The sequence below is a fragment of the Salvelinus alpinus genome, chromosome 39 (genome assembly GCF_045679555.1).
Source record: "Salvelinus alpinus chromosome 39, SLU_Salpinus.1, whole genome shotgun sequence".
In the NCBI taxonomy this organism is placed as follows: Eukaryota; Metazoa; Chordata; class Actinopteri; order Salmoniformes; family Salmonidae; genus Salvelinus; species Salvelinus alpinus.
Window position 1 is genome coordinate 3,438,318 of NC_092124.1, and position 17,640 is coordinate 3,455,957.

Below are 17,640 nucleotides of genomic sequence, written 5' to 3' on the forward strand. Positions count from 1 at the left end.
CGCAAAAATATATTAGTGGCATTCTACAAAATAGCCACAATGTGGTGCAAGTGATCCACTTGAGACTTATTGCATTCCCCCTCAAACACAGACCTGAGCATTCAAATATCTGCCATTGAAGACATGTACTGTATTGGCCAATACCATGTGACCAAACCGACTCTAGCACATTTCCATTTCTCCCAGCAGGCATCAATCCATGTGATTGAGTCATCGCCCGTGTCATCCCTGTCGGCCTTGGAAAAGAAGAAGCGAAGGAGGCTTTGGAAGCGACAGGCCTCGCGGCGAGAGGCACACCGCCTACGCCAGCTAGCGATCTACCAATGCATACTAGCAGTCATACCGTGTGATACGCTGATATGTGCCATTTCAAACTCCACCCTGGCAAACGCTTTGAGAATCTTATATGGAGGACAATGTCAGAGCATAAAATGTAATTTACATGACAAGTAATATTATGTAATGGTGGTGGTGCCAATTTGAATTCTCATACCAGACATTCTGGGCTGTGTCAAAAAGGACAGCTTTATTGCCTGTTTGGGTTTACAGTAGCTCCTTTGCCAAGTAGCTGTAACCAAAATGAGAATAGGGTAGATCTTTCTTTTGCCCAAAAATGTGTCCATTTAAGGCAAAATGGGCATGTTTCAATGGCTTCTGTCCTAGGTAAGTCCACATCCCAAAAGACCCCCTATTCCCTTTATAGTGCACTACTTTTGACCAGGGCGCATATATGGAATAGGGTGCCATTTGGGAAGCATCCTTACTCTCTCCGATGATGCACCTGGTCTCTCTGACTGCGGCTATTGCCATGTGCAAAAGGGTTTGCATCCCAAATGGCCCCCTGTTCTCTACTGTGCCTGGTAGAAAAGTAGGGCACCAAATTGGGAATAGGGACGCCGCTTGAGACGCAACCCAAGGTGTTCCGAAATAAAATGGAGGTCGCCAGTCAGGAATCGTGGGATCTTGGCTGGGGAAGGCAACTAAGGGAGAGAGACGCTTGCTTTGTTGGAACCAGGAGTGGTGAAGGTAAAGAGTAGTTTATCCATTGGTTCTCTCGTCAACACTGTCAACGTCTGCGGCCCAAATAGCACGCCATTCCCTATGTAGTGCACAACTTTTGAGGAGAGCCCTATGGTTCTATCAATATGAGAAAGTTCAGCCATACTGTCGCATAACAGTATAAAACCCTGGGAACGGTACAGTACACACACACACACACAATCCCCTTGTTCATGCGTGATCTATCTGGGTAGTGTGTGTGAGAGTAGAGCAGTCTGGTGAAAAGTCATCCCTCTATGACAGGGCGCCCTGGGCTGATTCGGAATCAGTTTGTGGAGCGCTCTGGTCATTAGTCGTCCATCACTGTTCTCTGGACAGCCTTACCCTGGAACACCTGGGACTAGAACTGCCATGACCCAGTTTCACACCAGCCACCGTCCTTCTGCCCTTCTCTGACAGACCTGACTACTGTTAGCCTGGGCCGCAGGACAGTGTGTGTGTGTGTGTGTGTGTGTGTGTGAGTATGAGTGAGGGAGGGGATACTGTCCGTACGTCTGTGTGTGTGTGCTGCAGGTGCCATTGGCAGGATGGCAGGCAGGCTCAGGGTCATACGGTGTGCCAGACATGCGACAGCTGTTCCCTTTAGAAATCACTGATTCTTTCTGTAAATCACCAGTACATTACAAGTGGAGTGTTACAAGTATCTGCTGAGTAACAATTAAGCAATCAATCAACGGATAAATCAGGGTAAAAAAAAAATGGTAAGCGACTTAGCCTCCTACCTGGCTAAATAAAGGCCAGTCAACAAAGATTAAGATTAGCAACGTAGTCTAGCCTAGCCTTCTACCGTACTGTACCTGTGACTAAGCAAGGTAAAGATTAGTAACGTAGCTTAGCCTAGCCTCCTATCCATTCCTACCTGTGGCTAGGCGGTACCCAGATTGTCTCGGTGCCCCAGACTGCTGCGTCTCAGCCATGGTGGCCCTCCTCTCCTGCTGCTCCCACATCTCCGCCTCCGACTCGGTAGTCCTGGAGCCCACGTCCGACACGTCACCCTCCTCCCCCTCCGTGCTGTTCCGGTAGGGTCGCCTCTGCCAGTTCTGGATGGCCTGCTTGCGGAGCCCCCAGCTCCGGGACACCCCGGCCCTCTCGTAGCACTGTCCGCCCCCTCCCTGTCCGCCCCCTTCCCCCAGCCGACACTGGACGTGGTAGTACTGGCCCTCGGGGCACTCTTCCATGGCGTGCATCTCCACGCTGTCGCCGCTGTCGTAGCCCCCGCCTGAGCCCTGGGAGCAGGACTTGACCCGGCCCGACACTCTGGGGGGGGGGGGAGAGAACGGAAGAGAGGGGATAAGTTATACTCAGTGGTACCACTTCAAAAAAAACTAACTCAAAGCAACTTTTGTGGACACTTTACACATGGACAACTAACAGACAGAAACCATTGAAACGTATACAGTATTAGATTACTCTACACAGGTTCCATCAGATAGGTCATCTGTGTTACTGTAGCCTGGTCCCAGATCTGTTTTGTCAGGTCAGTGATCGGCTGAGATGAGGAGAAGTGGCAGTGGAGCCACCACACGTTGTCACTTCCTGATACCGCATGATTCTACAGCCCAAAAGTGTGTTGCCATGGTTTCCACAGCTCAGTATAGACCAATACTTACTGAGACCTTTGTAAGATTAACGACTTCCAAAACGAAGGATATGAAACGTATCTGCAACCTGCACATTGTTTTTGTTTTGTTTTTTTAAACCTTGTAGTAACTGCACAGGGTTGGGTGTGACACTTGTCTAGGGGTGTTTTGAAGGTGTCCCTTAAACTAAGTTTGTGCAGACATACTTGAATAGTGATGTGGTGTGTCCCTTTAAGTTTGCAGACACATATTTGACTAATGTCTTGGCAGTGACTAGGATTCTGGCCATAGTCCCAGCTGGAAACACTGTGCCCCTCAAGGACAGCTCTTTTTACCCAGAATGCATTTCACGAACTTACTGCCTTCTGGCAGTGGCTACATGTCCCAAAAATCTGAGGCACAATTTAACATGTCCCTCCCTGTAGCATTGAGAATATAAAAGGTATTTTGACACTTTCCCCATTGACTGACACACACACGCTGAAAACATGTGTGTCCGCGATTGTCAATCAACGCACCTACAGAGCCTTTCTAAAATGATATATTTTACCAAAGGTAATAAAGTTTAAATCGACTACAACATACTGTAGTGCTTTAAAGTCAGCCTGAAAGACAGGAGGAATTATTCCCTTACCAGTAATATGAACCATGAAAAAAGTAGGGGGGAAACAAATGCAGATTTTATGCTAGTGGCCATTTTCATGGATATTCATATTTATACCCAGCTCCTGTGCTCTGGATTATTACTGGGTTAAGTGGAGACCCCAGGCATTTGTACAGCAGAAACTTTCAACTGCATGGAAAATTAGAGCCCCCACAACAACAAAAAGTACATCCACTCATGACCGAGTTCCAAACAGCCATACACAAGCCTAAGATCAGCAATGCCAAACGTCGGCTGGAGTGGTGTAAAGCTCGCCATCATTGGACTCTGGAGCAGTGGAAACGTGTTCTCTGGAGTGATGAATCACACTTCACCATCTGGCAGTCGGACGGACGAATCGGAGTTTGGCAGATGCCAGGAGAACGCTACCTGCCCCAATGCATAGTGCCAACTGTAAAGTTTGGTGGAGGAGGAATAATGGTCTGGGGCTGTTTTTCATGGTTCGGGCTAGGCCCCTTAGTTCCAGTGAAGGGGAATCTTAACGCGACAGCATGCAATGACATTCCAGATGATTCTGCGCTTTCAACTTTGTGGCAACAGTTTGGCGAATACCCTTTCCTGTTTCAGCATTACAATGCCACCGTGCACAAACCGAGGTCCATACAGAAATGGTTTGTCGAGATCGGTGTGGTAGAACTTGACTGGCCTGCACAGAGCCCTGACCTCAACCCCATCGAACACCTTTGGGATGAATTGGAACGCCGACTGAGAGCCAGGCTTAATCGCCCAACATCAGTGCCCGACCTCACTAATGCTTTTGTGGCTGAATGGAATCAAGTCCCCCAGCAATGTTCCAACATCTAGCGGAAAGCCTTCCCAAGAAGGGTGGAGGCTGTTATTGCAGCAAAGGGGGGCCCAACTCCATGTTAATTCCCATGATTTTGGAATGAGATGTTCGACGAGCATTCTTTTGGTCATGTAGTGTACAAACATACAGTGCAATCGTGTAGACATATTTTTGGTTGTGTAGTGTATGTATGGGAAGGAGACTTTTTAATAGGTTGGTATATCATTACATATTCTTTGAAATAGATACTGTAGATATATAATATTATCTAGATACTGTAGATATGAGTGTGGTACATTCCCTTCCCTCAGCATTTCAATATAACCAATTGCTTTAATACATGTATGCCTACGTGTAAAGCACTTTTCGATTTAGAAAAAACGGCTCCGCTATATAAAATGGATCATTAACATTATCGTCTACGACTATCCCTTTTTCGGAAATCATTTATGATAGTGACATTTTAGTCAACCGAGGGAGACATTCTGGAGTTCATAAGCCAGGCTGTGAACACATTCCCTCTTCATCACGGACAAAGACTCAAACTATTGGTGCTGACAAGACGCTTCAACTACGCAACAACAACTACTTTAGACTGTATCTCAAAATGTAGAATAACATCAGAGGAGAGTGAAGATACTACTTCAGCATAAAAGTGCTTGAAAGCTCTGAGGAAACATGAAGTAGACCAATTTAGATCATGAGGAGTGAGAGGGAGGGATTGCTTTGGGGCAAAATTGACTACAGTGACTGCTTCTGGAAACAGCAGTTGTTCTAAGGCAGCCAGTCCGCGCGTGCGCACACACACACACACACACACACACACACACACACACACACACACACACACACACACACACACACACACACACACACACACACACACACACACACACACACACACACACACACACACACACACACACACACACACACACACACAGACAGAGAGAGAGCGAGCGAACAAAGATGCTGCTGTACACTGACATGCACACACGCTACAGGACTTTGACATCAAAACACAACCATCCTGCGGTTTAGCTAGCTAATTAGCGACCGTGGCTAACGCATCCTGAATTCAGAGTGAATGTAAAACAGTCTAGGCGATTATATCAAGCTGCTATACGACTCCTGCAGTGAAATAACTAGAAGTTGATATGAAGATAGCGATTTGAGGTGCACCTGGTAAATCCACACCAGAACTGGATTCAAATAGTACTGTGCTCGATTGAGCTTGCCTGGCACCATGGAACCAATGGAATACTCCCAAATGTGCATGTGTTCACCTCATCTCCACTACGGTAGAATATGCATACCTTAGACCCTAGTGACACCGCATAAGAAGCAGAGGAGAGGCCACTTGGCATTGTGACTTTGGTTGAATCCCAAATGGCACCCTATTCCCTATACAATGCCCTACGTCTGACCAGGGCAGATAGGGCTCTAGTCAAAAGTAGCACACTGTATAGGGAATAAGGTGGTACTTGGTACACAACCTATATTGGACTGGTGGCTTTAGCAATAAAAGCCACAGGTTGGATCAATATTGTGGACTCAATCAGCAGCGCTGGCTAATTGGGTACAGATCATTATTCAAGTGTATAACAGGGAAGTACAGTAATGCACAGTGGGGCTCAGGATGGGCGACAGAGTAGCCATCTCGGTGCAAAATGGAGTCGATGATTTCAGTGCGAATTATCCAGACAACGTCAGTAAAGCAACAAAACAAGATATTTTTTAAACCCAAATATGCAAAGTGTCAAATATCTATTTCTCAAACAAGCACCTAAATAGCATCTTCCGTCACTGCATTTGGAACAAATAAATCATATTCATCTCTGGGAGACCGAGGGCATGAATGGAACGTTCTAATCTAGGAAGTGAAATGGTCACTTAGTGACTAACTACCATCATGATTCACTGTACTCGGGAAGGCTTGGGAGGAGTGTGTGTGTGTGTGTGTGTGTGTGTGTGTGTGCGTGCGTGCGTGCGTGCGTGCGTGCGTGCGTGTGTGTGACTTCACGATTGTCTCGCCAAAAAACGAAGGCTGAAGAGGGACGGTGTCATCGTCTGAGGTACGCGGAAGTTGTGTGACAGAAGGCCGGTAAAATCACGAGTTACACACATGCATTCACAGAAGCACGCGTGCGCACGTACACAAACACACAGAGTTACATAACGATGCAGAAAAGGTCTACATTTAAAAATACACAATGTTCTGTGTGGATATGATACTATGGTGATACGGAGCTTGATCATCATACAAGGGCTCCAGGGCTGCATACCAAAAGGCACCCTAGTCCATTTTTATTTACAAAAGTAGTGCGCTAAATAGGGAATAGGATGCCATTTGGGATGCAGCCCAGTGTGGGTGGGTTTGGATCAGCAGTGAAGGAAAGAGAATGAGATGGGCGTCTCAAAATGAATGTGATGAGGGGGGGGGGGGGGGGTCGAATTTGGACCATTCAGTGAGCTACTCAAATCAAAATACACATGAAGAAGCATCATTGCACAAAGATGAGAAGATCAGTCGGTGACGATCTGAAAACCATACGGAATGAATCATATCCTTGGTTAGGACGACTTTAGTGTCAGTGAGTCGAAACTTTGACATTTAGAATTGAGGAATCAATAGGGCGAAAACCACCTGTAACTTACCATTTCATCCCAATCTAATGTTTGCTTGTTTATTCATACCCAACATAAATCACATAGTTCACTAATCTGAGTAGGGGGTGAACCAAATATGACAAGTTATCCATGAACACACCGAAACAAAAAGTAAACAGGTTCTCGCTCTGTCTTTCGCTTTCTGTATTGCTCCCCCTCACTCTCTCTGCCCTGTGCCCACAGAGGCAGCCAGGCCTGAGAAAGCAGGACTGACACTTTAAGTCCTTACTGTCAGTGACCGCCGTCATTTACAAGCATGTGTCAAAGAGCAGTGGTGATGCCCCACGGCTGGTACTGTGTGTGTATGTGTGTGCCATGTTCGCTTGTGTGCATTTGGTGTGAGTGGGAACGCATCGTGGCGGGAGGCAAGAGCTAGGACAGAACATTCCCCTACTGTTTCTGCATGGCTGACAGATTCGGTCTCACTTCAGCGCCCGGCAGGAAAACAGGATGTTGTGTTTTGCGAGTCTGTCAAAGGGCCAGGGCACAGTACTGGACAAACACTACCTGGCTGGGGCCCTCTGATACCTTCCAACACCGAGGGCGGGAGTCCAGTTCGGTCTGAGTCATTGTTGCCCCAGTCGGACGCACACCGGCTCACTTCAGGCCACGGTCTGGTGCTCAGAATCCATCTGCTGGACCACTGGCCCCCAAGCATATGGCCCCACATCAAGTCACTGTACCTAAGTGCACCAGGGGGGTTGCATTGCGTTGCAGCTTACCTTTAACAGATGCTCTTATCCAAAGCCACTTACAGTGCAGAGAGTGAAGGGTGAAGATGGGATGTGGAAGTCACCCATAGGCACAGACCTAGAATCAGCTCATCTCCCTCTATTCCAACCTCAACCATGGGGAGGGGACACAACTCTGGGCTCCCGAGTGGCGCGGCGGTCTAAGGCATTGCATCTCAGAGCTGGAGGCGTCACTCCAGACCCTGGTTTGATTCCAGGCTGTATCACAACCGGCAGTGATTGGGAGTCCCATAGGGCGGCGCACACTTGGCCCAGCGTCGTTAGGGTTTGGCCGGGGTAGGCCGTCAATGTAAATAAGAATTTGTTCTTAACTGACTTACCTAGTTGAATAAAGGTTATATACATTTTTTTTTTAAACTGGCCTTAGATCAGTGTGTACAGGCAAGTTTATGCTACTTTGTTTGTGTGGCGGAGAGCAGTGCAGTGTGGGATAGCGTGTGGAGGACTGGCTTACCCGGTGCTGGGAGAGGATCGTCGGTCAGACACTTGGTACATGCCCCTAGACGTCCCCGAGATGCTGGAGTTCCTCTGAGAGAAAGAAGGAAGGAAGGAAGGAAAGAAGAAAAAAGAAAAGAAAGAAGGAAAGAAAGAGAGGAGAGATGAGGCGGAGAGTGACAGGTGTGTCAATACATTAAACTGTTTCCTTGAATTCTGATATTTCTCCCCCCCAAAAAACACAAAAAAAACAGGACTTTACACATTGTAGTGAAAATACTCCTCTGTTTGTGTTCTGTAACTCACAGTGAATGTTGAATAGACCTGAATATTCTATTGGTGTGCCCTGCAACTATGTACTGCTGTGTTATATTCAGAGGAGAGTTTGTTTGTCAAGGGTCAACACCACATCCCACTGTTAGTGTTTCTCTTCAATCTACTCTATGTTTCAAATAAATACTACACACACACACACAATAAAACTGAAGCACGTAAAACAGACTTACTTCAAATGCTGGTGTACAGGTGTGACACCTTTTTAAATACGACCCATAACAACTAGGACAACTACTCTCATTCAAAGCCCAAGAGGTGATTGGTTTAAAGCAGCTTCACATTCAATGGAGGTGGTGATTGGGCTAAAACACTCACATTCCCCAATGAAACAATAACAACATATTGTGTGTAGTTAATCAAAGAATGAGAATCAACTTCTCTTCTTCAGATATAAACGTTCTCGTCTCTTTCCCTTCATCTAAACTGATTTGAGAATGTAGGATAAGGTGAAAACATTGTGATGGAGGTGCATCAACGGATGACTTTTCTATCCAGCACAATCTGATCTACAAGTGCCTTCAGAAAGTATTCGCACCTAGGTCTGTTGCGGTGACCGTAATACCGGCCACACGAGCAGTCATGAGTCATGACCGCGGTAATCTCCTCTTACGCACCCTGGACACGCGTTGGTAGTACCCAACTCGCTAACGACCATCGGGTCGCTAATGGCCTGGTACTCCGGGCTCTATTGTCCCTCTAACCACTCGGACATCAACGCAAATGAAACTGATCAGTTTGAAGAAAGAAACGGAGTGGAAAACATGGTCGTTGCGGATGTTGTCTCAAAGCATTACAATGAAACGGACAGCGCTTTCTAAAGATGATGATTAAACCAGAACGGTCTAGCCTATTCTGCAAAATGAAACAAATTCTAGTAAATCGCCTTTGAGTGTGGACCGTATTATTATGGATCCTGGTTACCTTATGCTCCGCTTTCCATTCCACGAGTCTGAGAGAGAACGTACAGGGCCTTGGCGATGCGGCTTACAGAGTTAGCCTACGGTATAGCGGATTTTGATCATCCTAGTAGTAGGGGATATTTAAAATATTTTCAGAATTAAATAGGCTGACACATTACCTTTAGTTATAGAATACCTTACCGCCGTGAGTTTCCATCTCCTCCTCTCCCTCATTCCTTTCTCGAGCGTGCAGAGAAGGGGGGGTGACTGTCAACAGTATATTTAAATATGTGTTGTGAAAACATGTTACTGTCGATGTTCCCGAACGGATTTCACTTGGGTTGCCCAAATTAAGCACTTGGTAGCTGAAGGAACAGGGTTGGAGAGCCCATGGCATACAGAGTTCGGGCGGAATATCACCTGTTCAGCAGCGAGAGGCTGCATGCTCCTCAAACAGTGGTTTATGCATGGAGTGAAATAACCGGAGTAGCCTATCCGGCACGATTGAAAAACTAACAGGCGGAAAAGTGACCTCCATTCGCTATTCGAGTGCATACGGATGACACTTTTTACCCTGGCCATTTTTGGGCCTTTCTAAATTAAACTAATGAGAGAAAGGCGTGCACAGCCTGAATGCAAGGAAGAGAGTGAAAGCATTTTTTGTGACTTCCTTAAAATCATCAATAGCCTATCGTCACACCATGCAGCCCATATATGTTTTGATTCTAAGACATTCTAAGGTTTGGATCATTCACAATTAAAGTTGCCAAATAACTCGAAATCTAGCATATAGGACCTGTTTAAAATGATCACTTTTAATGCTCAACATAGCCACTTCATTTGCGCACTCGCTGTGGAATGTGAAACATATCCTTTCGATCTTATTCAGCGAAGTTCATTTACATTTTTCTTAAGTCATATAATATCAAATAATGGCACAGGACTGGCACAGCTAAATGAACAAGCCTACAACATGACACATAGCCAGATAACATACCGTACAGTAGGCAAACCCATGTTCTGTTCTTCTGAAATACATTTTCTTCATATCAGAATGTTTCTTTAGACCTGCCTAAAATAAATCATGGATTTATTGTGATGGTGTATATTCAATTGATTTATTAGAGACGGCTTGTGGCTTGTGTTTATGTTAATTAACGGTCAATTACATTGAGCCCGGCGTACTTTTACATGACAATAACCGTCTGACAAAGGAAACCCCTTAACACTATTGAGATCCACCCCCCAATGGAGTATCAACAAGGGGCTGCACCAGCAAGAGGGAACTTGACAATCAATAAATCATAGTGGTACGTCCACGTCATGTCCATCATGATCAAATAGTTCTAATTTATATATTTTTACTAACCAATCCACCGCCACCCCCCTCTGAGGACACATATCTTTTTTGGTTTTTACAGGTTTTCAGCTATATATACATATATTTTACATATGCATGGTACTTTTATATACCGCAATCACATAAGAATAACACATTACCGAACATAAGCTCTTTAATCGCACCCCTCAGTCACTCTTAGGCCAATCACCATAGACCACCCTCGTTTTGGTTTCCATCATGATCAAATGTTACCGCCATGTTCCACACGGCAGCAGAATCCCCCTCGTTCATCATCTCCATCAACATTGGCTGTCCACCAATTTGAAAATGGCACTATGCATGTCAACTTCACACAACGGTACCATACCATCGAGACCAATTAGTTAGCCAAACAAACGACCGAAATGAGTGGGAGTGGATCAGAGTGACTTTCAAAAAAGGCTTTGCTTGATAAAATGTTGAATTCACCATTTCAATAACAAAAGGAAAAACAGTCATTCTGCTATCATGAAAGGTATTGACGAATGAAGAAAAAAGAGAAAACGTGGGAGTCCAGTCTATAGCTCCAACACACATACTCACTTCTCACGCACGCACACACACACCCACACACTGGAGGAAACTACAAAGCTCCTGTATGCGAGTGATGTCTGAGGTTCAGGGATAATTAACTGTGATTGGCTGAGGCTCTAAAAACATGGCAGCTAGTTGGCAGACATCAAGGAAGTGTAATCACAGCTATCTGAAAGAGAGCGACTACGTCCCAAAGGGCACCCTATTCTCTATGTATTGCACTACTTTTGACCACCCTGGTCAGACAGAGTGTGAAAAGGGAGGGAGAGTTGGCAATCCCCCTCTTTTACACACGGAGCCAAAGATATTCAGGAGGCTTTGGGCGTGGGCCTGCCACATTTCCCTTTATCTTCCTTCCCTCTGTTTTTTCCCATGTCTCTTCCCCTCCCTTCATCTACCGTATAGGAACTCACACCGTCTCCCGTCTCTCTACTGGACTGTACCTCTATCCCGCTCTCCTCCTCTCGACCAATACCTTAATCTACAGTACCACTCCCTTTTTCTCGCTACCCTCTGTAGATTCCTTCTCCCCAACTCTCTCGCTCTTCTCCTCCCTTCCTCCCTTCAAGCAAATTCCCTACAGGGGCTTCCCATATATCTCAGATGTACTGAGGTGTGTGTGTGTCGCGCAGGGAGGGAGGGAGGGAGGGAGGGAGGGAGGGAGGGAGGGAGGGAGGGGAAAGTGAGGAATGGCAGAGAGAGGGGCATCCGTGGATGGCCAATGTGCCGGTGCGCCAGCATGCAGTATTTTCTGGTGTCCGTAGCATGCCAAATGTCCTATAATATAATAATATCCTAGCCACAGACACAAGAACGCTGAAAACAACGACTCATAAGCACAAGAAGACAAACAAGACGACTACGGTGGATACAAATCAAGCCTCAAAAGCATCCTAACAACACCGCTGCACATCACTGCCTGTCTAACAGCCTCTTAAACACAGGTCAAGTGCAAACCCTGTAAAATGTTTGACAATGTAGCCACTTAATTCGAGCACTAACGGAGACCAGGGTGTGCATCCCAAATGGCGCCCTATTCCCCATATAGAGCACTAGTTTTGACCAGATACATCTGATCTGATCAAAAGTAGTGCACTACGTAGAGAATAGGGTGCCAGTTGGGACACAAGCCTAGCTAGGCTACATCAGGCTGGGTAATGAATGAGCTTGATGGGATGCGGGTTGTGCCTGGTCAATGGTGGGGAATCTGGGCGGCGCGGGAGACACACACTCACTTAACTCCGTCAACTGTGGGAGAGGTCAGAGATGGGAGAGATAACAGGGAGGGAGAGATAGAATATGTGGTGTCTGAGACGAATCAGAGACCAGCTACTGCGCGGTCACCTGACCTGGACGACTAGAACAAGTAGAGCCACTGGTGTCTCCATGGAAACGATAGATGGAAGGGAAATGGATGGAAACCGGCCCCTTCTTTCTCACTAACAAGACTTGGATAAATGACACTTTAGAATTGGAAATGGCAGGGGAGAGCTCAGTAAAATGTATCACAATGTCTACCTTGTTTTGGTCTATAATAATGGAACATATTATAATTACCTCTCCTGTAGGTTTTCTGCATGTAATCAATACCAATACAATATTTTAGGTTTCAGATCATATCTAAGGGCGTGAGGAAATTGTGAAACGTCCCCACAGAATTTCCTCACGCCTCAAGGGTAACCCTGAGTCAGACACTACTGATTGCTGTAATCAAAATACCTGATCATTAGCTAAAACCTATTTAGCATTTAAATTAAAGCTGTGTGCATCTCTATCCCAAAAAACAGTAATGACTAACACCTATTATAGTAATAGTAATGTAGTAATGACTAACACCTAGACAACCAATTATGCCTCTGAGGTAAATGAAGAAAGAGTGGTGACATGACCAGCGGCCACACACACACACACAGACACACACACACCTCTTCTCCTTCGCTGTCCAATTCCGCTATTCACAGTCCAGCGCTCTGCCATTCTGTTTAATAAATATTTAACACACTCACTATCGTCCCAGATCAAATTAAAAGCAAAATTGTGGTGAGTCGACACGTATCACAACACGCCCGCCTTGCCCATTTCTAATAGCCCAAGTGATAAGATTGCAACCCATTCCCTATAAAGTGCACTACTTTTGAAAGGGCCCATAGAGCTCTGGTCAAAAGTAGTGTACTATGTAGGGAATACGTTGCCATTTGGGTCTCAGACAGACATCCACATGCCAGGTTAGATTATCAAACTGTCTGTTTTCATGTCGCTCCAAAATCATTTCTTTATTTTCCTCACCGATCATTTAAAAGACACCAATATCACCCCAAAAAATGACCCCATTTATTTGGACTGGAAGTAAGATATGCAGTTGTAGAACCAATTACATAAGTGACTTATGTAATGTTGACTAAATTATGCAAGGACTATATTAAAAGGAATGTACAACACAGGAGGGTGGTGGAAACTTAATTGGGGAGGTAACGACTTGGGTGGATTGGTATCAAATACATCCAACGTGGTTTCCATGCGTTTGATGCCGTTCCATTCGCTCTGTTCCAGCCATTGTTATGCGCTGTCCTCCCCTCAGCCTCCTGTGACGTCCTGTGACGTACAACTACAACTATTCTATTCAGTAAACACACACACGCACACGCACGTGCACACACAGTCTTTTAATCAGCTTACCTTTCCAATCTTAAATATCAGGTTCCCACACACAAATCTGACCTCAGATCAGTATCTAGGTCAACTTCTTCTCCACTCCAGATCACCAGACACAGATCTAGGATCAGCTTACTTTTCCCAACCCTTAACCATTAGGCTGACCTCACAAATCAGACTTTTGTTTGTCTACTATACGGTCAACTTCCTCTCTCAACTCCAGATCACTTGGCATGTGTTGCCCTTTTGGAGCCTAGCAGGCTACAGATCTAGAGTCAGCTTACCTTAACCATTTGTGTAATCAAAAGCAAAACTGCTCTTAGATCAGCTCACCTGGCGTCCATTGTTGGAGGCCTTGTTGGAGCCGGGCAGGCTGCAGCGTCCCATGCTGCCGTTGGGAGTGGTCCCGCAGCTGCTGATGATCTGCAGCTGTTTCTCGGCACGGTCGGCACGGTCCAGGAGCTCCTCGATGAACTGCTGCAGGCGCACCTTGGCGTTGGCCTCCCGCACCGCCGTCTCCTGGAGGAACTGGTCTATCTGGGTTACCTCCCTGGTGAATCAGGAGGAGAGGAGACAGATGGTTACTGGTGTGCATAAGCACACATAGGTTACATCCCAAAAAGCACCGTATTTCATATACACACACACACACACACACACACAGGGAAGTTGGGCTAACAGTGCAACCTCATGAAATTTAGATAGATACCTGCACACTGATGAATGGTCCTGCAGTTTATTGGGCAACAATAAGCAATATTAACTGCTCTATTAACGTCAATATTAACTGTTGCCGCATCCATCAGCGTACAGGCATTTAAGTGACAATGCCAGAGGAGCCAGTATTTGGAGGATATATTGGTATGAGGTTATTTTTATGAATTTATTCATACTATTTCATCCTTCCACGAGATATAGTCCCGACACAAATCTACGGTTGCTACGCAAGCCGGCTGGTCGTTCATTCTATCGGTTAGGTTGCCAGAGACGCGACCCAGTCATGACGTCTTTTATTCTATATCCAAGTCGTTCGTTCTAATGTTCTGTTGCCATGTTGCCTGGCAACGTTCATATCCCTTGGTTGCTAGCTAGCCAACTACGGCTAACTTACAGTCATGTTAAATAGCGCAGACAGAATAACAGAAAAGTAGCTGCATTTGCATTTGTTCAAGCTGTTTTCTAGTGACATTTATTTGTAGTGACATTTACAATGAGCTAATGATGAGCGATTTTGCCCAGCATAGAAAATGTGCTCTCTCGTCAGGACAATGTTCAGAGGTGCCAACAACACAATCACTTGAAACTGAAAATACAGCAAACTAGCTGCATTTCGTTTTGTTTGACCTGTTTTTCTATTGACATTTCTTTTTTTCTTTTCCGTAAATATTATGCTTATTCACGGTTTCGACTGGCTGAGAAAAGATGTCTCATCCTGACACGTTAATCCTCAACTGGGACAGTGGAGATCAAATTTTAATATTGAAAAGGTCAGAGACAGACAGCAAGCTTTATAAAAATTGCTGCTGTTGAAAACCAAATTCTAGTCTAAAAAAGAAAGGGGACATGATGTCTAGATCATTTTTTTACAGCGGATATTAAGTTTATAAATTGCCTGGTTGGGCTGATGAGAGTGTATTGCATCATAGCCTTAGCCGGTGGTAACTTGTGGAATAGACAACGACTGGAATGCGGTTTGAACCAATCAGCAACCAGGATTAGACCCACCTGTTGCATAATTCATTAATTTATAAGCTGCAGGTTAGTGGATGAGAGTACACTACGTTTGACACTAACTGGGCGACCTAACTCCCTGGGAACATATGGGAAGAACGGGTGGTTTGGGGCATACAAAAAACACACATACACACCACAAAACACACACCCCTTCTAACGGGAGGACAGAAACCAGATGGTTAGGTGCACGCATACCAGACCTGGGTCAAATACGAAAATGTAAAATACTGCACTTGTGTAACAATGGACCCAATAGAACATACAGTACAGAGGAACTGGACATGAAGATTTGTGCCATCTTTAAGACAGACAGACAGACAGACAGCCAGCCAGACAGACAGACAGACAGACAGACAGACGAATGTCACGGAATCTCCTGCTGAGGTGCCACAGACATTGATATCCCCTCCCCCCACCTGACCATCACTGTAATTTCAACAAGGTGACCTACCGGTAGAATAATTTACTCCCGCAATAGTGTTATATGGACACTGATGGATACAAGTATAGGATCATATCAAGTACTGTACCTGAGACCTTCTGGGCACATCTTTGTACTCAACACACACACCTACCAGGGGGTAATGTTGACCCTAAAGTACTGCGTATAGCAGATGCATATATACAGATTAGTGGTATACTGTATCTGCAGGCACAAGGAATCCATCTCTTCAAAACACACACATACACACATTCCTACACAAACACACAGGAGCAGCCTGATTAATGCGATCACAATCGCTGTCCCAGTTTTATACATACAATTAACATGCGTTGCGTTTTATTTCCACACAGATACTTTATCACAGCTGAATCTTTTTCATATTTGCTTCTCTTCTTTGTCTTTTTTCTCTCCCCCTTACTTGTCTCTCTCTCGCTCCCTCTTCCTCCTTTGTTTTGTTATGCTTGTTTATGTGGACCTGCATTCTGCAAGACTTCCCTGGGGCTGGGAGTGAAACAAGCCATTTTTCCTTCCCTTCTCTCTGTGGTGTGTGGATCTGTGTGTGCGCGTGCATATACCACGTCTCTGTCCTTTTAAACACCAGCAGCCGCTCCTGTCCAAACAATCTCCTCAGAAAATCCAAACAAGGCACACACACACACACACACACACACACACACACACACACACACACACACACACACGCAAGGTCCTACTACCGCTGGCTTGTTGTTGGTTATCCGGGAGCAAATGAACTACTGAGTGAAGTTTAACGTTGCACGCTCGAGTTATGAATGCATCGCAAATGGCACTTTATTCCCGTTATAGTGCACTACTTTTGACCAGGGCCCATAGGGGGCTGAATAGGGGCTAGACTTGAGAGATGTTTGGCGTCTGGTGAAATTAAGTGTCTGTCTTGGGGGCCAAAGACATTCCAAAATGAGATTCTTCAGGTTAGGATGAGACGAAGTGTTTGATCAAAATGAGTCCGCACGCACACACGCAGTCACACACACACGCAGTCACACACACACGCAGTCACACACACACACGGGACTTTAGTGGGTTTGCGCAGTAGTTTGAGGTTTGACAATAACATCATAATGATATGGGCTTAGAGCTCATCTCAGGGTAGTCGTATATTTTAATACACTTCCGACCCTCTTTTGAGACACTATTTCTACTCATCTCATTCATGCTGAGTAGGATAGAAAAGCTAATGAGTGAATCCTCAACTAGCCCAGAGAGGATTTCATTTCCCCTGTTGCTAAAATGGCTCCAGTCACATTATATGAGCTTCTCTCTCCCTCTCTTCATCTCTCTCCTTTTCACTCTTCCTCTGAAATCGACACGAACACGAACACAAATCTCACACCTGCCTATTTGTATACCTATGGTTTGTGTAGGAGTGTGCACTTATGTTGCGTGTGTTCCGCCAACAGCGTTCTAATGATTCATCTTCGCTCCCGTCCTCCTTCCAGTGTGTGTGTGTTCACACTGTCTGTTTCTGTTTTCATTATCACAACTAGAGATCAGGAGTCAGGCATGCCACCACAGGTCACCGCCACATTGTCCCTTACCTCCAGGCAGTGGGAGGACGTGTCAATAAGGGCACACACACACACACACACACACACACACACACACACACACACACACACACACACACACACACACACACACACACACACACACACACACACACACACACACAC

At 45.6% G+C, this 17,640-nt stretch overlaps 1 protein-coding gene across 1 annotated transcript in view; it reads right to left on the bottom strand.

The window, feature by feature from the left end:
• The window catches only part of LOC139566635 (F-box only protein 41-like), a 101,757-nt gene that overhangs the window by 22,242 nt on the left and 61,875 nt on the right, over positions 1-17,640 (bottom strand). Inside the window, exons 4-6 of the mRNA XM_071387872.1 lie at positions 14,083-14,299; positions 7,967-8,040; positions 1,919-2,316 (exon numbers count right to left, since the gene is read on the bottom strand). Coding sequence (XP_071243973.1) covers positions 1,919-2,316; positions 7,967-8,040; positions 14,083-14,299 — 689 coding nt within the window. The remainder of the gene's footprint in view (positions 1-1,918; positions 2,317-7,966; positions 8,041-14,082; positions 14,300-17,640) is intronic.